The sequence below is a fragment of the Plectropomus leopardus genome, chromosome 4 (genome assembly GCF_008729295.1).
Source record: "Plectropomus leopardus isolate mb chromosome 4, YSFRI_Pleo_2.0, whole genome shotgun sequence".
Classification (NCBI taxonomy): Eukaryota; Metazoa; Chordata; class Actinopteri; order Perciformes; family Serranidae; genus Plectropomus; species Plectropomus leopardus.
Window position 1 is genome coordinate 35,451,105 of NC_056466.1, and position 25,136 is coordinate 35,476,240.

The following is a 25,136-nucleotide window of genomic DNA, read 5'->3' on the forward strand; positions in this document are numbered from 1 at the left end:
AAAAACACTTTTCTAAACACCTCCCCTTCACATAGCTGCATCAGTTACAATTACATAGGTTACACATAGAGTCAGAAAAAATATTGTCAATATTTTCACTTAAGGAACATATAGTTATTAATACATTTATTGTTCTTAAAGAATAAAGTAAAAACACATTTGAATACACAAAACAAACACTGCATAATGTAGCTAGAATATGATTAAAACTGTGTTTAGATGTAGTTGACTTTGTCGGTTCATATAGTGAGGGTGCTTAAAAAACATCTTTTCCTTGCAGTTTGTCATGACGTCTGTGTGTTATCAGTCAGGCTGATGTGTGGGCACGCCGGCAGGGAGCAGGGAGCGCCGCTCTTTCACTTCCAGGTGCAGCCCGCTGCGGTCCAGTCACATTTCAACACGAACAGCTTTCGGCCTGATAAATGCGCATGCGCACTACGGCTGACCCCTCCGGTTTCTGCGTGCGATGCCACGTTAGTAGCGGTAGACACAAAATACCAGCTACTCTCCCAACCTTAAACAAGGAAAAACACCAAAACTAAGGCCAATTTCTCAAACCAACCGTAGCCGGTCGTGTCTGCAGCCCTCGCCTCTCTGTCAGGGAGAATTACTCGACGGTAACTATGCTCAAGTTTCTGCTCATCTGCACACTGGCTGTGGCCAGCAGAGCCGAGATCACCGAAGAAGAAGATGTCCTGGTGCTGAAGAAAAGTAACTTCGACGAGGCTCTTAAAGCTCACCCCAACCTCTTGGTTGAATTCTGTAAGTACAACGTAGCTTCAAAATCTCTGCAGCTAGCTTTAGCTTTCTCAGATAGGCTTACTGGTTATCCGGCTAGCTAGCTACATTCAGCCTGTGTTAATGTTAGCATTAAACTTTGACACTTGTGACAAGTTGCTGCGGTTAGCGGCTAACTTACTAATGTCGTGTTTAATTCGCGTTCATTCGTGAGTTTATTAAACTTATTTTCATACCAGCTGTTTCACCGTACTTCAAACCGAGTGAATAACAGAGGGGACATTGTTTGACACTGCGTTTTGGATTTCACAGACTAGTTTCCATAAAATTTGACGAGCTAGCAGAGAGTATCAAACAGACCCTGACGAGGAAACTTTCCACAACGCACTCGTTAACCCCCAACTTGTTACACAATAGACGTTTATCATATAGCAACTTATGTTTAGCCGTATGTTTGTTATAATTTTGCTAACTTGATAGCTCCATGATGTTATAAATGGCTAAAAACAGCGCACCGAGTTGCATTTGAGGAGTCGTTTGCCGTGCATTATCTGTTAGCCGTCGGAATAATGCTGTAATAGCATCACCACTAACGCCATCATCAGCCAGTGACAAAGGAGTAACGTTAGGTGAATCACTACAGTGTGGGGCTAATAAGTTTCAATTGCTTGCTGGAGTTTCATACAGTACGTTTCAGTTTTTGTGCTGCCCAAAAGTCTCATTTATTGTGTTTTTTACTACAATAAATTGTTTAGTTTACGTGCCATAGCTTAGTCCTTATTGAGCCTATTCTTCAGAGCCTGCAGGCCCATCCCGCTATACTTTTGTCTGATTGTTGACCTGTTCACATTCTGTGTGACAAACCAGTGGACCAGTCACAGATGGCCGAGGGCAAGTTCCTCCAATGAGCTCCGGCTGGGAGGGCCGAAAACGTTTCTCTGACCACGTCTGTGTGACTGGGCGGGCTCTCAGGGTGATGTGGAGCTAGGTTGACGTGTACTTTGCAAAAGTTCATCTGTGCGTTTATATTGGCTGCACTGGGACAAGGAAGTTTTGTTCTTTGTCAAAAATTTAAGGTGATGCAATGCAGGTCATTTTATTTGACGTGTAATTTGTGATAATGTGATTATCTGCTTGGATTTTGAGTCCAGACTTGTATAATTGTACACCATGAATTACAAATTATCTCGTAAAACCACAGTAGCAATGAAATTATCCAGCAAAATGTTGCTGCAACTAATCCACAAAGAGAACCTTTTAAAGTTTAAACTTTTGCTCTAAAAAGGTTGAACTAATTTCACAATAAGTTATCTGGAAATATATCAATGAAGGATTGCCACTTTTTTATTTCCATCATCCATTAGTATTACAATAATATTGAATATATGAGGTTTAGTTTATTAACTGTTATTAACTGAAAAAAAATGTTCAAACCTGACGATATTTGTTAAACAACAGCTGTAAACCTTTTTATTTAATCTGACTTTTAAATGAATGCCAATCACATTATTATTATATTAATTCTCTCAATTTTACTTTTCTTAGTCTCTGTACTTTTAACCTGCACTTCCTGGTAGGAATCACCAGAGGCCCACAGATACAATATTATCACGATACTTATGACACAAAACAATATTATCACAATTTTAGATGTTTTTTTTGTTGTTGTTGCACTGAGTATTGTGATAACATATTGTTTGATTTATTACCTTTTTTAATTGCAAATTAAGGAAACATTTTGTCAACGTCTGTTTTTATCTAATAAGAAAAAGTTTGCAGACTGTTCAACATACTTCAGTCATTTTTATTGCAGCAAAATGTATCTAGTGGGCTAGATATTTTCATTTGTCAAAGTAGTTGGTTATCATTTCTCATGATGAATCAGCTAACTGTTTCCACCATTATATTCTGCTCCGTTTTCACAGGACAGTGTCTTGGTCAAGTTATTAAGGTTTTTGTTAGCCCTTCCTCTGAGGAAGGAGCATGCACTAGTGTGCAGAGTTTATTTATTCTTTCATATCTATTTTTGCTTTAGCACCTAGTTTCTGTCACTTTTGGATGTGCGTGTTGCTTGGACTGGAGGTGATTTTGCATCAGCGGAAAAAAATTTCAGTTTGAGCTTCATGAATGACAATAACATGTTGAAGCCCCATATCTGTCACATTGCATTTGTAAATAAATCTGTGGTCTTGTTGTCAATATTTTAAGATAAGACAAAACTTGATTCACCCTGAAGAAATGTTTGTGCCAAAAATGAGCACCTCTCTAGATCAGGTTTACATATCAACAACAATGCAAATTTGTGTGTATGTGCTAAATGTCCTCCAAAAACTTCCTGCAGATGCCCCATGGTGTGGTCACTGCAGGCGGAGAGAGGCCCTGGCCCCAGAGTATGCCAAGGCCGCCGGTATGCTGAAGACTGAGGGTTCAGAGGTCCGCCTGGGTAAAGTGGACGCCACAGAGGAGACCGAACTGGCCCAAGAGTACGGCGTCAGGGGATACCCCACCATCAAGTTCTTTAAGGGCGGAGAGAAGGAGGCACCCAAAGAGTACTCTGGTGAGCATGATTGTGAATTTCATTAATGCATTAACTCTCTCTCTCTCTCTCTCTCTCTCTCTCCTCTCTCTCTCTCTCTATATTATATATATATGTATGTGTATATATGTATATATATATATATATATATATATATATATATATATATATACATACATACATACATACCTGTGTCTGTTGATGTGTTTTCTATACTTGTATGTTGGAGTAAGATTTGATGTTTATACTGTTGCTATTTGCCCAAATTACAACATATAACTTAGTGTATTTGAAGTTAGTCATGTACCCATTTTTAAAACTGTCAAGTGTCTTTTTCTCCTATTGTTTTTCTTGTTGTTTTTCTCTACCCATTGCAATTTAATGAATGGGAGAAATTTTCACAAAATGATGTAATCTTGAGTAACTCCTGTCATAGGAAAGAGAGTGAATATTTTATCATAAAATAAACTATGGAAAGACTTCATAGATGGCATAAAGATTCTGCTCTGACACCTAGAGGCTAGCCCTGTTCATCTTGGTAATATGATCTGCACAGCAGCATAAACTGCAGGTCAGCCAATCAGCTTTGAACAACATGACTGAGACACAATGTGGGTTGGGCTTTCCCTGTACGTTCCTCTCATGCTGACTAGGAGCCAGTAGAGATATGTGCAGTTCTTCACGTTGCCTCTCTGCTGCTGGCCTGGGCCAGGCTCCCTTTGCAGGGGGAGGGAGGGGTGGCGGGGAAGTGTTTTCTTTGTGGAAGTGACTACCACAAAACCTCCCAGCATCGCTCCGAGGCTACGTGCTGCATCACACTGTGTTTCTCAGTGAAATTGCTGCTAGGTTGCATCATTGGTTCAGTCTGACAGCCAGGGCTGTCTCGAGTCCAGTTTAATTGTAACAGTCATACTTCAAGAAAAGGTAGACAAGTTTGTGCAGCCTCAAAGTTGAATCATAGTTTTTGTAGATACTTTATTTATCCATGAAGGGAAATTGGTTTGCAGCAGCCAACCACTTGACATTTCTATGTATCCGCATAACAAAAGTGAACACATCAGTAAACGTACCACACACATGGCACCTTGAATAAGAATTTGATGAGACAGGACATAGGAAATGGGATTTACCAGAGCAGCTGGACTTACTGTGTGTAATTTGTGCATGTTTAAAAATTTAAGTTTGGATCTGTTCTTTGGAAAAAAAAAATAAGAGGGGGGCAATGATATTGTCCAAATGGGAGCAGCTTGAATGAGAAGGCCAGACTTTTCACACAGCATAGTGCTCAGATTTTAAAGTGAAAACAAATTAATGTGTTTTGTATTGTCATGTGAATTATAAGAGCTGTAGCCAGAGAGGTTTCATGCACACTGTTGACACATTTTCACTTTCAAAATGCACTTCAGCTTTCACACAGGGAAATTTCTGTGCTTGCACTTATTTAGTTTGACCGCAGCAGAGACGGTGCAAATTAGGGCCATCTCGAAAACCATATTCTGGGCTCTGGAGCTTCGCCATAAAAGAAGCATGTTTGCATTAAGGTGCTGCTCACACCAACACTGAAATGTCTCGACTCAGTCAATAAACCCATCCATAACTATTGGGTTAAATGATCATTCCTGTCACTGTGCGTGTGTGACAGGCACAGCAGCAGGATCACAAACACTGAAATGACATCCATCCTCTGCAAAAAAAAAAGGAAGAAATATCCAATTGTCTAAATTGAAAACTGAATACCTACCCAATTGATGAATACAGGAATAGCCCAAGTGGAAATTCACTTTAACATCTGCACCTGCGAAGCACCCAAATATTTAAGTTAAGCTTCAGTGTGTCTTTTGCTTATTTCAAACCCCAAGAAAAATGTGTCCTTCTTTCCAAATGTCACATTGATCAAAATGTCCATATTTTTTTTATAGGGATACTTCAGGTGTTTGTGAAGTGGAGTTGTGTGGGGTACTTATCCATAGTCTATGTATTCAATTTGGAGAAGCAGGCTGGAGTCTGACATGGAAGTTAAGTAATGTTCTGCTGTGGAGGGTCAGCGCAAAACGTATTTTAGCCACCTAAAATAAAACTCTTATCTAAAAAACGTCAATATCAGTTTAAGTGTAAGCTATATTGAGAATATTTTCACTGCTTTACCTCAATGTCAGACAGTCGGTTTTGATGGGGAAGCCATTAACTCCTTCAGTTACCCATCTGTGCTCTCCTCAAAGCCACCAGACTCCATTGAGGAAAAACAGTAAGTGTAGCTTGATTAACACAGAAGGTGCTAGTCTGCTGCTGCTTCAGTCAGGCAGTAAATTTGTGTCATTGTGGTAATGAAAGGGTTAGTTTGGATTCACCAAAGTCACACAATAACACAAACAAGCTGACTGATGAGACAGCTGTTAGACCAGCAGCTCCTGTGCTCAGTGATGTTAAATCACTTTTTTTTTCTCACTTGAGTCTGGCTTTGAAGAGTGCAATAAAACTGCCTTATTTTCTTGGTAGACATTAAGGTAAAGTAGTGAAATATATTCTAAATACAGGGTGCACTTTAAGTGATATTGATTGTTCTAGGTGGGATTTTTTTTTAGATGACATACATTTTGTTGCTGACCCCCATCCACAGCAGGACATATCATAGCTTAGTTAACATGTTGGACTCCAGCCTGCTTCTCCAGACGGGGAACGTGCCAACTGACTCTTACTATATGTAATACATTGACTATAAATTAGTACCCCATACAACCCCACCTCAAAAAATCTGAACTGTCCCTTTAAGATTGATTAAAGTTTAGCTTTTGACCAGTCCCAGAATTGCTTGAGTGAACGTGTTGTGTTGTGTTGCAGCTGGCAGACAGGCTGATGACATCGTCAGCTGGCTGAAGAAACGCACAGGCCCAGCCGTCACCACTCTAGGTGGAGTCACCGAGGCAGAATCTCTGATCGCTGACAATGAGGTGGCAGTCATTGGATTCTTTAAGGTATGACTTTAAGTTTTGATTACATGTTTTAATTGTATTCTTACATTGTGGTTGAGCAGGGGTCAGGAGAAGCTTGTCGATCTGGCACCAAATATCTTCATTATTTAGAAATAAATTTTCTAGCATCACCTTTATCACTCCGCTTTTTTTTTTTTTTTTTTTTTTGCTTTCAAAGCATCTAAAGAACAGCACTGCAGTTAAAATATTTTTTAAAAATATTGGGGACCCCTTGTTTCGAGCTTTATCATGAGGAAAGATTTCATGTGTCTGCAGGATGCTGAATCTGATGGTGCCAAGGCCTATGAAAAAGCAGCTGAAGCCACAGACGACATTCCCTTCGCCATTACCGCAGACGATGCCATCTTCTCCAAGTTTGAGGTGTCCAAGGACAGCGTTGTCCTCTTCAAGAAGGTGAATCAAAGTTCTTAAGTTTACTTACTCACTGTGCCATAATAATTGCTTTAGATGTGACACACAGCATGAAAGTACCAGCTCACAAATATTCCATATTCAATGTGTATTCAGACAGACAGACAGATAATAAGATACAGATCCGTAATTGGTTGACTCGTTATTATTTTAAATGTTATTGGCTGGCCCAGTTGATTTTTAACATTATACAGTAAATAGGTTATCAGTGGCCTTGCATAAGTTAGTGAAACACACACACGTATGTCACAGACAAGCTGCTGAAGACACCCTGGTGTTTTTGATCTACACTTGTGTAACGTGACGCTGTCGACCTCACAGTATCTGCTCTCTGATGCTAATCTTGGCTCATCTGAGCTAGTTCTACGTTTGAGACGTGCGCTTGCCTTTGGGCATGTTGCTCAACCTACCCAGTGGATGACCTCAGAATGTTGAGCTCGTGCTGATGAATGGTGAGGAGCTGTATTACGGCGTGTACCCACCAAACGCGATGAAAAATGATCGCGCCTCAAGATTACATACAAAGTCAGTGCAAAGACGCGATTTGACGCGTCATTTTTGTCGGGCGACGCGATGGACGCGATTGCGCGGCACATTGGACGCGAAATTCGCGTCGCGTCCAACGCCTCGCGTCCAACGCTCGAGTCCAACGCTCGAGTTGAAATAATTTAACTTTTGCGGCGTCGTCGCATGAAGACGCGCCGCGACAGCCTATCAGCGTTGAGATCGTCATCGACGTGCTGACGTATGGACGTCCTGGTGTTCCCTCGCAAAATCTAATCAAACCGCCAGAAACAATGGAGGAGCAGCTTATCATCGCCGTCACCGCTCACCCAGAGCTGTACGACAGTTCCTGTCCCTTGTACAGGGACAGGAACAAGAAAGACCAGGCCGCCTCCGTAGGGTAGCATGCACCCAGAACCGACGTCGGCGCCTAGCCCGCAGACGACGCTGGGAACTTCTCCAGAGCAGGTGCAGTGCAGCGATCGTGGTTATCTCAGGCATGGTCAACGAGAGAATGAAATGGCGGAAGAAATGTTGTTGTTTGGGCGGGTCCCATTTTGGGGTTTTTGTACGAGCGTCAAAACTGGAGCGTCCGGCGCGACGCGATTTCATTTGAGGCGCAATGAAATAATTTTCATCGCGTTTGGTGGGTACACGCCGTTTAGGCGATGCTGCGTCCCTCACCTAGCCCCATTGCTATGAGCGCAGGATGAATGAGGGGCAGCTGTGTGCTCCCTGTCGAGGCCAAATAGGCCATTGAAGCTTAAGCTCATTGAAATTTAGACAATATGGGATGTTCCTAATGGCTGCAGGGCTGCGAACTTGTCACCTTTCGATGAAAATCGCTTTTTGAATACATAATAGTTCATTTGTGAGATTTGTGTAGATCAGATAAGAAAAGCTGAAGGTTGGGGGTGGTCTGGGGCTGCGAAGAGTCTCGAGGACTAAATGAGGTCAGTTTTTGTCTGTCAGCATGTCAGGAATCTTTTACGGTAGCTTTATGATGACCTTTCCTAAATGCGACAGTGTGAGCAAGAAATCCAAGTTGAAATCAGCAGGAGAAGAGCTAATTAGCGTTGGCTGTAAGCAGCCAGTGACCAGAGGGAAGGAGCTCATGGAGGTTGCATTGAGTTACATTATGATGTGTTCAAGTTTTATTAAGTAAAAATGAGTATTGGGCAAAGGTAAAATATAACATTCTTATAATATGTTCATATGTAACCTTGTAAAATGTAGTTTTTGGTGAGAAACTTGAAAATATATATATATATATATATATATATATATATACATACACACACACACAATATGATTGAATGTATGCTCATCCACAGGCAGTGTAATTAAGGACTGAAGCCTTTGGTGTTGGTTATCAGCCAAATTGTTTTTTGGGTTTTTTTTTTTTTAAACGCAATGAAAAAATGCTGACAATTGGCTAATGGACCTCTGTTATTTGTGATGGAGTCAAACAGAACGCTTGTTAAAGAAGCTTAATTCATGTTCCTAAGAAATGGGAAAATAACAAGCTCACTGAAAACGACAGAAGCTAAATTAAAATAACCCCCTACCCAACCTTATGACAAATTTTCTTTTAGTTGTAGTAGTTTTAAAAATCAATCTATAAATCTGTCAGTCATATCTAAGCTCTTTTTTGTAGTTGACCAAACAGCAGTTGCAACAGCTGAAAAGAGCAAAAAGCACATTAATTTTAACTAGCTACAATGTACTTTGATAGAGTTTTGGAGCCAGATCTCCACTCTTGACTATTTTTTTTAGTGGCCTTAACTGCACCTCCTTATGTTATTTTTGCAGCAGTAAGATTACATTAATTTTAGGGTGGGTTTTTCCCTTTGTCCCTGTGCTGAAATCAACTGGAAATCCATATTTTAAAGCTGGTATTTAAAAACAATTAGAGGGTTTTTGACCTTTTTTCATGCCTGAGTTTGCACCCCTGAGGTTACCACAGCCATCCCAGTCAGATTAGGTCAGAGATCATTTATCTCTCTTATCAGCCCAGCAGTATCTCAGTCGGCGTGCAGATTTGTCAGATTGGGTCAAGGTCCAGTTTGTTTGCAGTTTAAAAAATGAGCCAACTGAGTGACGTGTGGGTGTTTGATTAATTTAACTCTTTAAATCCTAATATTGTCAGCTCACAGCAGCAAATATTCCCTCATCATTCACCCCGCAGCTCTGAGAGATTCATCTGCTTAAATTTGACCACATCTCTAAATGTTATTGTTTGAACTCTTACATTTGAAACTCATTACCTGCTTCTAGAATGCAAGAGCAAATGGACAGAGAATCTCACCTGTGCATCTCCTTTCTTCCATAACTGCCAGTCAGAAATTTTACATACTTCCAATGAAAAATGTTTTTTATTTTTTTATCCTTATTTATAATGATATCTTTCAAATCTGCTGTTTTTGCGGGTCCATGAACACAGCTCAACAGGCTGAGTTTCCATGACTTCTTTTTCCCTCCAAAGCAGTTTGTCACTCGTGGGGTAGATGAGTGATCTGTGGCATTCACAACTGATCAGATCGCATCAATGAATGAGAGGAGCTGTTTGCAGAGGTTTGTAAGTGAAAGCAAAGCTGAAGACCCAAATGAGTGAACACTAAAGTTTCACTTTCAATGCACCTGACGTTCTGCTGCACTCTCTGCCCCAACTGTGCTATAAATAACCAAATGTTATGCGTACCCATTCTAATAGTGCTCCTTATTAACAGTTCAGCTCCAAAAATCTATTTGTGGCAGTGGGTGATTTTGTCATGGTGGCCTGCTACAAATAAATGAATGTGTGGGAAAATCCCTGCGTCTCTGTTACAATAATGGTCTATGGGGAAGATGCGTTTCGGTCGCGGGGGATTCTAACATGGTTACTGGCAAAAATAAGAGTGCCTCAGGGATAACGTTCTTCTGTAGGACAACCAGGAAGCTAAACGTCGCCCTGGTTCCCGCCTCAAAAAGCCTATGGGATTTTGTCATTGGATTTTTGATCACTGCAGAAAAATATGCTCTGATGGAAATGGACTGTATTTGTAAAGTGTTTTTCTAGTCTTTTTGACCACTCAAAAGGCTTTCACACTACCTGTAACATTCACACACACATTCACATTCACACACTGGTGGCCGAGGCTACTGTACAAGTTGCCGTCTGCTACTCAGTAACCATTCACACACACTCACTCAATGGCGCAGCATCAGGAGCAAGTTCAGTATCTTGCCAGGGATACTTCGACATGTTGACTGGAGGAGCTGGGGATCGAACCGCTGACCTTCCGATTAGAGGGCAGCCTGCTCAACCTCTGAGTCACAGCTGCCCAACAAGCAAACAAACGTTTATGATGCTTGAACGTTTTGTTCAGCAAGATAATCTTCAAAATTGCCGGAAGTAAAAATCTATTGTTACGGTATTGACAAACTACACTATGGTCAGCGAGCCTGTAAAGTTGTGTTTGGCTCGGCTCCGTGTGAGGATTTGCTTAAGTCTCATTTAGCCACTTGCTAGCAACTGCATTTTTTAAGACACATGAAGGCTTCAGAGTTTACAGTGGGGTATTTACTGATGTATTACTGATGTCATAGAACAAAACCTGAAAGTCTCTTCAGCTTGTGTTAACCACAGACATGATTTCAGGCCTCTAACCAAAAACCCATTCAAAAAAATTAGTTTGACACAAGGCAACTGGAGGTGCGGAAATGCTTGTTCATTTCCAGATTTTAGGACTTAGTAATGGGGTTCTCTATTGGTTGCAAAGCTCAGTTGCTTTCCTGGGCCCTGGTAATACTGTACTCTGTGAAACTGTGAAATGTTCTTATTATATGCTGAAACTTTCCCACTGTTGCAACCCTACTAGCTGGTGACCATAGTTGAACATTTAGCAGCCAAAGGATTGAATGTTTTCCTCGGGAGATTTTAATCTGTGTATTTAATCACTCAGAGGGTTGGTGATTTAATCATTGACACGACACTGAAACCCTACCCACCCCGAACGTGCAGACCAGATCCTTGCGTGACAGCACTGCTGTCATCAGTGTATGTGGCAATGGTTGCAGATGAAGTGCTTTGGACTGCTTTCAGGTGTTGCATGATTGGAGTTCATTTATCATATCTCGGTATTTTAAAAAAGCAAAAGGGACACTCAAGCTCAACCTCAATAGGTGCAAATGTTAAAGTGAATTTGCATTAGGGCTATGTGAGGGTGTGTAGGGCTATTCATCAATTGGGTAGGTATTCGGTTTTCAATTTAGACATTTGGATATTTCTGTCTTTTTTTTTCTTTTTGCAGAGGATGGATGCCATTTCAGTGTTTCTGATCCTGATGCTGTGCCTGTCACACACACAGTGACAGGAATGATCATTTTGCCCAATAGTTATGGATGGGTTTATTGATTGAGTCGAGACATTTTAATGTCGGTGTGAGCAGCACCTGAACGCAAACATGCTTCTTTCATGGCAAAGCTCCAGAGCCCAGAAAGTGGTATTCGAGATGGCCCTTGTTTAACATAGATTGCGGTTAAAACTCATGTCTCATAGAACTTTTTCTTGTGATATCTCATAATGGGCATAATTGTATGTGATATTTGTTTAGAATTTGCTGTAGATCAGTAATGGCATAATTTCATGCAGCTGCTTCAACAGGAAACAGCAACCTAATATCTCAGTCTGGTGAGTGTCAGAAGGATGATCTTTCACTTTGGCTCAAGAATCAGTCCTCCCAATGCCATTGTCTGGCCTCTGATCCATGTTGGTAACTTTACTCCAATACAAACATCGCTGATGTATTGGCTTGTTGCCTCCAGTTGGGCAAACCCTCTAAAAGCAGGGGCTCAGTCTCAATAAACAGCTGGGGTCTTTCACTTGTTTATTGCAGCAGGGTTTAAGGCTTGAGTTTCATGGCCTCAGTCAGTGCCCGCTGGGCTGGCACTGACTGAGGCACTTTTTTCCGATTGTATGCCAGTAAGGGTTGTTTAGCACAGCTGTACACTGCTATCCTCAACACTTAATAAAAGTCCATGGGGGCTGCTGGCTCTGTGGAAATCTCCAGGGGATTTTGTAAAGGGTTGTCTGGTAAATCTATGTTTGGCGTTAACAGGCAGACTACACAGATGGATGGTATTTGTATCTAAATGTTTCCATGTTTCCTTCCCAGTTTGATGAAGGGCGCAATACCTTCGATGGAGAGCTGACCAAAGAAAACTTGCTGTCTTTTGTCAAGGCCAACCAGCTGCCTCTGGTCATTGAGTTCACAGAGCAGGTAATGACTGCGGCCATGCACATCAACATGCACTATTCGATCTCGTCTTCCCACCCCAAACTACGGTCCACAACGATGAAAAGTGTAAATCAAAGTGTTATCCTCACATGCCAAATATGTTGTATGCCTGCTTTCTGCAGACCGCCCCCAAAATCTTTGGTGGAGAAATCAAGTCCCACATCCTCATGTTCCTGCCCAAAACTTCTGATGACTTCCAGGACAAAATGGATCAGTTTAAGAAAGCCGCAGAGGGATTCAAGGGTCAGGTAGGTGATCTGTTTTAAAGTCAAATGGGATTGGTGCACATTCTTTTTATATTAAAAACATCTCCTCTCATTCTGACCATTTATTATGGTTTTCATTGAATGCAAACATGTGTACGAGTATGACTTTTTTTGTTGAAATAAAGCCAAAAACGGTTCTTTTTATGGATTTAATACTTGCAGAGCTAAAAAGGGTTTCTTAGTGAAGCCTCTCTGACTGTGTTCTGCTTCATTTGATGGTGGCTTCACACAGATGGTGGGCGGTTGTTGTTGGTGTACTAGTGGTTTTGGGCTGCAACTACATCATTTTAAAGGCATATTGACTAAGCTTGGGCTGTATGTAATATTAAATACCTTTCTGAAATTTCACCGCGATATACAGTATATAATGGTATATTGTGTTGCACATGTACTTATTTGTAGCTTTTCAGACTAATAAATACACAATAGAAACCCACACAATGTTAAGAAAATATTCTCAAATATTCTTTTTCCTTATTAAACTCATCATAAAACACACTTATAAAACTCACCGAAACCTTTGTGGTTACTCTTGTTAGTAATCTAGTTAGTAAGTCCACTGTTCCAACAATCACCAGCTCTGGTTTGGTCGTAATAAATCTTTAATTCACTGAGTTAGATGTAAAAAACATGCCATTATTTCCCACGATCTCTCTGTCCGCTGGCCGCCGGCTGTTTGCAGTCCTGTAACTTCTCCCTCCACTATGAGGTGTTGCAGTATCTTTCAGCTCAGCTGCCTGTTCCACCAGTAGAGACCAGAGGCTGAGCTCTGGTAGTGCATGCTGTGCACTACATACAATGAGTTTAATTGAAAAGGGAGCACCTGTATTTATGACAGTATTTAAAAACATACCTTTAGGAATAACCTGAATACCCTTTCTGAATACCCTGGTATATCACCTGAACGTTATGTTGACTCAAAAACTGTAACGTTTTTTTCAGGAGAAGATAATTATTTATTTATTTAATCTCACCGAGTAGCATCTTTACTGACACCTCTTAGAAAATGTCCCAAGTGTCAATTTTAATATTTGACCAAGGTTAATCAAATAGACCATGTAGTTGGAGAGAAATACTCTTTAAATTTGGGCATGTATTTCGATCACAGACCTGAGAAGGAAGATCAGTGACTCGAATACGTTGCTCAGACATGATATTTTAAATTACCTGACAAAAGCAAATAGTGACCCCTTTCATCTCCTTCGTCCAGATCCTGTTCATCTTCATTGACAGTGACGTGGACGACAACCAGCGCATCCTGGAGTTCTTTGGCCTGAAGAAAGAGGAGTGCCCAGCCATCCGCCTCATCACCCTGGAGGATGAGATGACCAAATACAAGCCCGAGAGCAACGACATCACAGCAGGAAGCATCACCGAATTCTGCAAACTGTTTATTGAGGGCAAACTCAAGGTGAGAGATAGGAGTGTTTAGACATGGCATCACATGTATGTTGTAGATATATGGGATTAATTCTGAGGTAATTCTTCTCTCGCAGCCCCACCTTATGAGTCAGGACATCCCTGAAGACTGGGACAAAAACCCTGTCAAGGTTTTGGTCGGCAAGAATTTCGAGGAAGTTGCTTTCGATCCATCAAAGAATGTCTTTGTGGAATTCTGTAAGTTCTGTTTTTCTCTTGACAGAGGACATTTCTAAATTCCAAAACTAAGTTGTATTTATAAATACTCTTTTTGCTGTGGTTAAACGTGTTCAACTTTTTATAAGGGTATTTTGCAGTCAGAGGTTGCTCATAGGTGGGAGATTTGGCAAAGCCTCTAGCTTTGAGTATCTGAAACTCAAATCTTGCTTGTGCTTACTTTGCCTGTGCTAAGCCCTTTTCGAAATACCAAGAGCTGATGCTAGGGGCCCACTCACCCCCTCAGCCCCCCTCTCTGCAAATTAATTTGTTACCAGACCCTGAAGTTGAAAAGATGCTGTTAAATATAGCTGCTGGATTTTTTTTTATAGTGATGCACATCCAAACTTGCACTATTTTTGGAGGAATTTTCCATTGCTGGCTGTTAAATACAGATTGTTACCAGTCATGTGCAGCAGGGTAGGCCCGTATTCCCTGACAGGTGGGGAGGAAGCGGGGAGGGTTTCCCAGCCAAGTCAAAGGTTAGCAGGGTCATGAAGCTGCTGTGTGGGACATGTTCAGTGTTTGTCTGCTTCAAGCTATACATTGCAGCAGGATGGAAAGACCTGTCAGAAATCAAACCATAGCCTGTTTAGAAAAAGGTGGATGCAACCTCCGGGTCTGAAAAATGAAGCCAGTGTTCCTTGAATCTGTGTGTCTGTTAATGGCCAGCAGGGGGTGAAAAGAAGTCAAATTGTATTGTAGCATGTGAGCGGAGCGCAGCGGGAGGATTTTGGCTGGAGCGCAGCGCGCCTTTTATAAAAAGCTGCAGCATCACCTTATCTCTCGCTCCATCCCACTCCAATTTCGCTGCGGTACCGCTCACACCATACATCTGAAGCATATCTGACCCAGAAAGTATTTTAAAAAGGAAGCTGAGAAGTCATACATATTGGTGTATTATTCCTGTAAAAGTAACAGAGGCAATGATAAAAAAAAGGAAAAGACTGTGGCGACATTGTTTCAGTCTGTAAAGTTTCACACTGCAATAGCGTGTACCAAAAGTACGAAAGTGTACTGAAAAATTGGAATGTGCAATGGCCTGTGATTCAGGTTGTGACTGACAGCAATATGACAGAAGCATTTAACCTCCTCCCTGGCACTGGGGAAAAGGATAGTGAGGTAACTGCAGATGCCTGCAGCAGCAGCAGCAGCAGCAGCAGTGCTGAACATGAGGAAGAGGAGGATGAAGGACCGCCTGTGCTCTCACAAGTCAAAAATGTCAAGTCAAAAGCTAAAATTAAGATTCAAGGCAGATGTTTTTATTTTCTTTTTCTGGAGCGCAAGCGCTGACCGATTGGAGTGGTTTGAAATCTGAAGGGTAGAGCAATAATAAGCGTAGCGGCCCACATCGCCTCTGAGTGGGCAAGTGGGCAGAACGTACACCTCCATGCGCGAGCAGTGGGAATTCTCATTGCTCCACTCCGCTCACATGCTCTGGAGTGTATGAAATAACCCTGCTTCTCACTTGATTTATTACCCTAGTCAACAATTCCCAGATGAGTTTATGCTGTCAGTCACTAATTTCAAGTCTTTTTAAATACATCATGATGTTAATTTTTTTAAATTATGGACCTGTTTGGAGTAAAATAGCCAATAAAATGGAGTTTGCTTTAGGGTGTGGCTCCCTTGTGATTGATAAGTTGCTACTACAGCAACCTGTCAGATGGGATAGAGGTGCAGGAATGCGAATCCATGGCACTGTATACATTTAAAAAACTATGAACTTGTTTTGGGGTGTTCATGTTTTTGTCACAAACCTTTAACCCTTTTCGCAGTGTGTTTTCAGTCCATGGAAGTTAGTTATAACATTTTGGACAGTTAAAAATGTCTTGTTCAGTGTTTGGTTGTACTAAAATACACTCTTAAGTGCCAAATCATAGTTTCTGTGTCTGCAAGGGTCCGCTTTGCTATGCGTAATGTAAATGTCGTCATCCACACGTTCTTGAGGGTCCACATGGACCGTATGTGTATGTTCGAGTGCAGCCAAGCATGCCAAAATGCACGCCCAATCTCTTGTTCCACACTCTAATCGACTCCTAAACGCTGCTTTCAAGCCAGCCACAACCCCCTCATCATGGTGAAGTTAGAATTTTTAACATTCACTCCAGACCCAGCGGCACTGATCACTTTCACAAGATGTTGACAGTAGGGACATGGTAAGCCCAAGTCCCGGCCCTCCTGTACACTGCCAGGGGCTGAAGCAAACCAAGTATGTCCAAGTCTTAAGGAGTTTGCTGTAAAGTTTTTCTGTTAAGTGTTTGTTTTAAGCCTGCCTCATTAGTAGCCAAAATTAACATCCCAATTAATATCACAGTAGAGTACCCCAGTAATGAGTCCTAAAATCTGAAACTGAGTTAGCATTTCAGCACCTCCAGTTCCCTCGTCTTGAAGTCAGTGGGGTTTTTTGAATGGAATTTTGGTTAGAAGCCCATAATAGGTCTGTGGTTAACACAAGCTCCAGAGACTTTCATGTTTTGTATTACATCATAAAATAAGTCAGTATGAACCCCGCTTTGAAGCTTTTACAAGTCTTCAAAAAGGCGATTGCTAACAAGTGGCGAAATGAGACTACAGAATGTCAAACCAAGCTGAAAACAGCTTTACGGCTGCGTAGTGGTGGCAGTGTGACCGTGATGTAGTTCGTTTGTTGCCTAATGTTAGTTTATTACTTCTGCTGATTGAATTTAGGCTTCAGAAATCCTGAAAGTGATGTTCATTAGTGCTGAACAAAATGTCAAAGTATCATAAATGTTTGTTTACCACAGAGCTTATTTTGCTTTGCATATTTTATGATCCAAATGGGAAAATCCTATAGGCTTCTTGACGAGGGAACTAGGGCAATTCTAACTTCTGTGTCTGCCTACTAAAACACTTCATCCCTGGTGCATTCTATTTATGTGAATTTAGCACCTTGCAAACCAAGCTAATCAGCTAGCACTAGGGTTAGCAGATAACTACAGTGCAGCCAGGTGCAGCCAGGTGGCTGATATAAATGACCGTGCATTGTTCCCTCGGGTCAGATCCATCTCTCACTTCTCCAAAACTCCTCCCTCTCATCCAAATGTTGTGATTTATGGCTCCAAAAAACCAAGATGGCAACATCAAAAGTTAAAAACTGTAGTCCACGAACACGTGGGTAACTTCATGTTTGCTACGTCCACTTGATTTATACAATATTACACATCCAGACACCCTATTCAGCAGAGCTTCATTAAATGGAAGAAAAGACTTTACTTTATTTGTTATAATTAAATACTTAAGTACTTTTTGTTGTTGTATTCCAGATGCACCGTGGTGCGGACACTGCAAACAGCTGACTCCCATCTGGGAGAAGCTGGGAGAGAAGTATAAGGACAGCGCAGACATCATTGTGGCTAAGATGGACTCCACAGCCAATGAGATCGAGGCAGTCAAAGTCCACAGCTTCCCCACCCTTAAATTCTTCCCTGCAGGAGATGACCACAAAGTGAGTCTACAACTGTCTAGACAGTGTTTTCTTTCCTTTGTTACATTTGACCCATCAGCAGAGATAGAGATTACATATTTAATTGGCATCATCTCTTTTACCTTCAGGATCTTCTGTAAACCTCTCCATTAATGTTGATAATGCTTCCATCTCCTCTCTGTCCCTATTAATTGGGTTTGCCTGCTTATTCATGACATGCCTCTGCAGTTGTGACTTAAAGTGATCTGCGTGGTTATTTGGATCTAAAATCATTGCCATATTGGCCTTCTGAGTAACATAAGTGAGTCTTGATTTAGCAGTGTAAACCATGTGCAGAAACCTGAGCTGGTTGGCTTCGTGGGTTTCTGCACCATTATGGTGGTGTTTGGTTCTCCTGGATTCCTGCTCAATGACTTCACTCACACTGAGCCTCTCTGCTCAGCCTGCACCTGCCTCTCTCCAAAGTCCTCCTTATTTACCCACCGTTCACATGCCAGCCTGCAGCCTAGCAATCTTAAATGAGTGGTATACACTGAGGCCACCTCATAGTAAGTCTAAGGATTAGCCCATGACCCTGCTTAGAAGAAGCATGCAGAAGACCCATCAGGACCCAGGCTCTTAAAAGCATGGAGCTGTATTGGCAGCCATTTGGTGTTGTGTAGCACATTGGGGCAGACGATATACTGAATATGCATCGTGTCCTGTTCCACGTGCAATGTATAAAATGACTATATTGCAAACATGGAGTGTAAATTATTTTAGTTTTTTTTTTTTAGCCACTGGCATAGGCCACACTCCAGCTATGGGTTCTCTTGCTCCCTCCTGCAGCTCTCTGCTGCTCACAAACACACACGTAAGCACGGCTTTTGCAGAGGTCCACACCGTGACCATTTAGTCTCATTTTGTGACCATGGAACACCACTGTGACTTGCAAATGCTATTAATATATGAACTGGAGAGCTGTTAGTTTTAGGGTTTTTTTTCAGCTCACAGTAAGTGAATCCATATGATTTAAGGCACAGCCATAACACTTAAACTTCATGCTAACTGCTGACATCTAACTGTTGACTGGAAGCTTCAAGTTAACAGCAAAAACATCAACACTTCCAGGCTGAGTTGAGCTGTGTCCTTCAAAATAAAAGCACCATGGCCTCTGCTATGATTACTTTAATTATAATAGTATGTCTTTACACTTCATAACAGTATTTTATTTAACTTTATTGGAACAGTTCTTTACCTTTTATTATAACTGTACTTTATTTAACTTTATTATAACAATACTTTATTTAACCATATTATAACAGTACTTTATTAAACTTTACTGTTACTTTAGTCCATTTAATATATATTTTTTTAATTTTAGTAGCAGCTGTTAGAGGAGATTTGTGTGTGTGTGTGTGTGTGTATCGTAATATAGCTGAAAATTATCAGGATATAATTTTTTTAGCCATATCACCCTGCCCAGTAGCATATTCTTATGGCCAGATGAAATGGCCAAAAACTAAATGTGTCGCTTTGCAGATGTCCTTTGATTGTCCCCTTCTTGCACAGCCTTATTTTAGCAGTCATCCCTCTGGCTTGTTGCTGTGTCACTGCTCATAGATCACCTGAGGCCAACTCGGCACAATTCAAAGACAGAGTGCCAAACTTTATTGGCTACTTTTAAATGGCACGGTCCGATGTCAAAGACTCAGGGATATTTTTGCAGTTGGTGCACAAGCATGGTCTAGACTTTTCTTTGGCTGGGGATAAGACACAATGTAGGACATTTATCAGAAATCATGTCTGATCAACAGGTGATTGATTACAACGGGGAGAGAACATTGGACGGCTTCACCAAGTTCCTAGAGAGTGGTGGTAAGGAGGGCGGTGCCCCTGCAGGAGACGACGACGACGACGATCTGGAGGCAGAGGTAAGATCATGTCACCTGACAGACGCATTAACACACTCTATAGGAAGCAGTGCTGTCACAGCACAAATGTAGCCTTATAGGAAAAAACTGTCTGAGCTTTAATGAATGTAGTTAGATAAAGGTTCAATATAGCCCATATCCCTACCACTAAGCCTTTACCCCTTTATATAGCATATTCATGCCTAGGCAAACAGGATGTTTTCAATTAACTTTCCTTTCCTTCTTTTCCTTTTGTATACGTGTTATCCCTTTTTATATCATTTTATGTTTCCTCTTTAAGTCATATGGTTTTTTTTTTCAGGTCTGTGAACACAGCACAGGTGTAACTCTCCAAGTTCTTTTTTGTCTTAGCAGTTTGAGAAGTTTGAGTTGTGGGGTGGATAATCAATCTGTCAATTTGATCAGAGCTGACCAAATTGATGAATGAGAGGAGCAGCTGCTGCAGAGGGAATGAAAGTAAACCTAGTGCAATTAACTCTAAAGTTTCACTTTCACTGCACCTGGCACTCTGCTCCTTGAGGTGCATTGAATAATCAAATGGTATATATTTTCCTATAGCGCCCCTAATGAATGGTCCAATGTCAAGAATATATAATCAATATGTGGCGGCAGACATTTTAATCATGGCGGACTATCACAAATGCATGAATTTGTGGGAAACACTGAACTCTTAAGTCCAGCTGCGAAGTTGCTGCACTTGTTAGCGCTCCTCTTATATCAGTGCAGACTGGTAGGGTAATATGAATCTTGTAAGTCTATGCTTTTCTATCTCCATCAGATAAATGGCATATGTCATTGTGATGCCATTATCGCTATAGTGGCGTCTGTTTACGCCACCAGCGACTATTGACGACGTATCAAGGTCTTGAAGGGTTGTCCTGTTACACAATGAAGATGTCAACCAGTACCACTTCTAACTCTGTTCTGAGGGGCAAAGGGGCAGGCCAAAGCAAGGGGTAGGGTTAAAAACAAGAAAAGGGATTGGACCTGAGAATCTGTTCATGTCATCTGGATGTATTGGCTCTTGTTGTATTCTCCTTTGCAGACCACATAAAATAAGCATTATGGATTTGGACTGCATAATGACTGTGGACAAATGTGTATATATACTCATTATCCCTTTGTTGTGTCCTGATACCCAACACCGCTGGGGGACATATTCATATTGAGGAGGCAGCCATAAATTAGGGAAACTGTAGATGACAGTGACTAAAACAAGAACAACAGCTGCCACACTGAAAGAGTGGGTTCAGTGTGAGGATTTAGAGACTGATTGTTCTATTCCTTGAGTTGTTTAAAGAATAACTAGTGTTTAGGGAATGGTTTTATTGTTACACTTAAGTTTTTAAGATTAAGCATAATGCTTAAAACCAGAAAATACACCCTCAGTCAATCAGAAAGACCTGCTGCTTATCTGCTGAATTTATTGGCTCATTCTCTGTAACAGTTATTCTGAATATTATTTAGTCATTCCCTCTTGGAGTTGAGTACTAATTCATGTGACTATGAAAGTCGAAAGATTGGTTTCAGGTGCGTGTACGTGTCTCATTGAAACCCTAGCACTTTTTGGAGGCATATTTGGCATCAAGTCCAAAGCTACCCAAAATAGGACCAACTCATCAGGGTTGTAAGCTGTAACCTTAGAGGTGACCCAGTTGTCTTTTCTTGAGGAGTACGGGAAGGGTCACAGAAACGGTCCCAGGATTAAATACCTGTTAGAAGAAAACATCCATGCTGTTTTTTTTAGAAATTATGCCAACAATATTACCTTTCCTAAACTTCCTTACACATTGAGATGGGGCAGAGTCATCAGTAATACTTGGCATCACATCTTGGTTAAAAATGTAGAAGATGCCTGCACGTTCTCACATATCCTCCTGTGTGCTACAGCTCTGCTGCATTCAGCGCATATTATTATATCCTTTTCACTCACAGCTTTCCATTATTGCCACCACGCCCCCTTCTCAGAAGTCTAATTCCAGCCCAGCTGAATGCTGTAGGCTAATGCCTTCTGCAGCTGTCAGAGCTGCTTTACTGGCCTGCTACCGGACACATGATAAAAGCAGCACGTGCAGCACTGTGGTCAACATTAGGGTCTTCCTGTATCCGACTCATCTCCCCACCCACCTGTCCTCAGACTAGACATGAAGCAATGGTTGAGTAAAAACCAAGATGTCATCCATAGGCTAAAAGTATATCTGTGGCTGTGACAGCGTTGATCCTACATCCTGCTGGGTGATGATGGATGTGATTTGTTTAGACTTCATGATGGCCTCATGCTAAGGTTCAGACACCGAGCCTATGTCTGAGAATGAGCTGGTGGAAATCTGTTTTCTTATCTAAAGAAGCTGCAGGTCTAGTTTGTTGTGCATGTATTATAAAGTTGTAGTGCATGTTTGGCATTCTATCTTGAAGGCATACTTCACCGATTGTATTAAAACAATGTGGGTAGTATGTGTAGATGAACTGTAGTAGACGTCCCACCATCTAACCAAATGAATGCAAAACGTGTCATCCAGCGGTGTTTCACTGGCTTTCAGGCTATTCCTTAAACTACAGTCTGTACTACCACATTTTCATATCGCCCGCCACCCATGCCACTGCCATGGACACAAAGAATAGAGCTACGTCATATTACGTCGCTGTAAGCTGTTGTCTCAGCACTTCAATGCAGAAGGTCCTTCCTCTCTCCTCCTCTGTGCTGCTGCCTGCATGTCTGCAGCCCTCTGTACCAAAGAATAGCATAAAAGTTAAGAGCATTCACTCCACAGCAAAATCTGGTAACCAAAACATCTGCAGAAGCACACTGCACTGCATGCTGACTAGCCAAAAAAGACTGCTTGACTTGAAGCAATCTCAGTTGACTGAGCTATTTTCTTATTCACAACTCCAACTTTGAAGGGGCAGCCCCAGTAGCCATCTTGGTTTTGTTAATCTTTTCAGCAGTGTAATACTTGTCTTGACACAACCCCTCTCCTCCTCTGCTCTTCAGGATTTGGATGATGTGGACGAAGGACAGGACGAGGACTCTGACGGTGAGGACGATGACGGACACGATGAGTTGTAAGAGCTGGCAGAGGAGAGAGAGAGAGAGAGAGAGAGAGATAGATAGAGAGAGAGAGAGAGGAGACGAGTCCCGCCCAAACCCTTCAAACCAGTCACCATCACCACCTTCACTTCCTTGTGGACCTTCCCTTTCCTGTGAACATTAATATTTCCCCTTTAACTGCCTCTCAGTCAGTCAGTCAGCTGGCCTGCTGTCCAGCCCGCCACTCACTCAGTCCATCAGTGGCGTGGCAGGGCCTTTTTTTGACAGCTACATCTCCAACCTCATAACTTCTGGCCAGACTCGTCTTGTCCCACCTGAGGGGACTGTGGAACAGCGCACCACCTCTTTGGAAGACCTCAATGCCTTCTCTAACAAAGCTCCACATCAGCTGTTTGCCTTGTATATTTTAAACCAAATGTAAAAATGGCATTGAGATCCAGTTTGCAAAATGTTTGTTTCTTTTCTTGTTGAATTAGCTCCCCTCCTCGTAAAAAAGCCTTGCCATTGTGTGTGGGAACAAGCTAACCAAGCGATGTAACCTGTATCTGTAGGTAAGGGAGGGTGCCGATGTTCTGTTCCCTCTGAGGAAAAGCCAGAGGACCAGAGTTTAGCATTAGTGGTTTTGTAAGGACTGATCTCTCAGGGGACAAGGGGCCATCCTATAGATGTGTTTACTTTGCAATGTCGTCACTATAATAAACCCCACAGAGCTTGTCCAGTGTAGCACAAAACCCCCCAATCTGTAGCTGAGACCAGTAGTTTTTTTCTTTTGGTGGGGGGTAAGTCTACTTTTCATTTCTTCATTCCCAATTAAGTTCTCGCTTCAGTCTCCTCATTTGGGCATGGCTACTGACTATTTTCTAAAAGGAACAAAGTTTCGGGGAAACTCCTGTTTTATTTAATTGCTTTCACTATGATTTTTTGGGGTTTTTTTTAATTTAGGACTTGTCATTTTAATGATGTACCGTTGTGCCCAACTGTAGCCAGTTGGCCCTGTGTTGGGGCAGAGTTGGCCCTTGGACACACTCTCAGACCTGGGGATGGTTTTCAGAGCCAGATCTGATAGGTCGCACTGCATCCATGCCTATTTGGAGATTCACTGTGGTTACTGAAGCAGACAGAGATTGGTCCAGTGTACTGGTCAGGTTGGTCTGAGAGACGTGTCAATTCTATCTGAAGTGGGAGGGAACAATTGCACAGCCCCACCCCTCACCCATACTGTACCTCCTGCATCCCTCTTGGCTCTACCCAACACCCTTGTTGCCACAGCTGTGTGTGTGTGTGTGTGTGTATGTGTGTGTGTGTGTGAGTGTGTGAGTGTGTGAGTGAGAGAGAGAGAGAGAGAGTGCTAAGTGTGCTGTGTGAATGGTGTATAAATTGTGAGTTGAGTGATTAGTTCATATTTTCTGGCTGTCCATGAACAGGAGAGTAAATGTAATGTGTGTGTGTGTGTGTGTGTGGGAGGGGAGACTTGAGTAGAGCAAGGTGATGGGTTTGACATCTACAGCAGTGGGGGAAACTTAACAAAGCATTCCATCATATCCAAATTGATGTGGAAAATGTGAAATGGTGGCCAATAAACAAAAAAATTGGAAAAAAAACATCTGTCTTCATTATTGTTTTGTTTTTTGTTGTTGAAATGTTGGTTGTTCCACAAGTGAACCTTGCAATTTAGAATTTACACTTAATGTAATGTAAACTGAATGTTCATTTCACTTTCATAAGACATCTCAAAGTCGTTTCCATTAATTTGGCAGTACATCCAACCAGCCAGATGTAGCAAGTCTGTGATGATGACAAATTGCTGTCAGGTCAAAACCATTGTGAGGACTGTGACCATGCTGAACTTGAGATGCTGTCTGACGGTTTGGACAGAACTTCTTGGGTTGTGCAAATCCAACTTTTGCATTAGCTGTCTGGCGGCTGCTCTCAGACAATCTTTCAGGTGAAAATAAAGCTAGTGGTTATGACAGCAGTTGGATGTACTGGCAAATTCACCAAAATATTTGAGATGGCTAATGGTCATGAAATGAACATTTAGTTAACGGGCAACAGCTCTGGTGGACATTCCTGCAGTCAGCATGACAATGGCACGCTGCCTCAAAACTTGCAACGTCTGTGACAATGGGCCTCATGCAAGAAACTATATATGTACACATTTTTTCTTAGATTTTGCTTGTATCCAGGATTTGTTCTTATTTTGTTAGTACCCACTGATTTCAGGGATTCACCAATGTTTTTTTTCTCTCAGGTAGGAGAAATTTGTGGTTGAGAATACTCGTAGTAAAATAAAAGAAACACATCTTTCACAGTCCACTATTTGTCCAGTACAAGGAAACCAAGTTTAATATTTGACTTTTAATACAT

At 41.6% G+C, this 25,136-nt stretch overlaps 1 protein-coding gene across 1 annotated transcript; it reads left to right on the forward strand.

Annotated features, from left to right (window-relative positions):
* The first annotated feature begins 423 nt into the window (after nucleotides 1–423).
* On the forward strand, nucleotides 424–24,370 carry p4hb (prolyl 4-hydroxylase, beta polypeptide). Its single transcript, XM_042484995.1, has 11 exons — nucleotides 424–762; nucleotides 3,080–3,295; nucleotides 6,113–6,246; nucleotides 6,520–6,657; nucleotides 12,336–12,440; nucleotides 12,581–12,706; nucleotides 13,935–14,135; nucleotides 14,221–14,341; nucleotides 17,647–17,828; nucleotides 19,604–19,720; nucleotides 22,713–24,370. The coding sequence occupies exons 1-11, from the start codon at nucleotides 624–626 to the stop codon at nucleotides 22,785–22,787; spliced, it is 1,554 nt and encodes a 517-aa protein (XP_042340929.1). The 5' UTR covers nucleotides 424–623; the 3' UTR covers nucleotides 22,788–24,370.
* The last annotated feature ends 766 nt before the right edge of the window (nucleotides 24,371–25,136 follow it).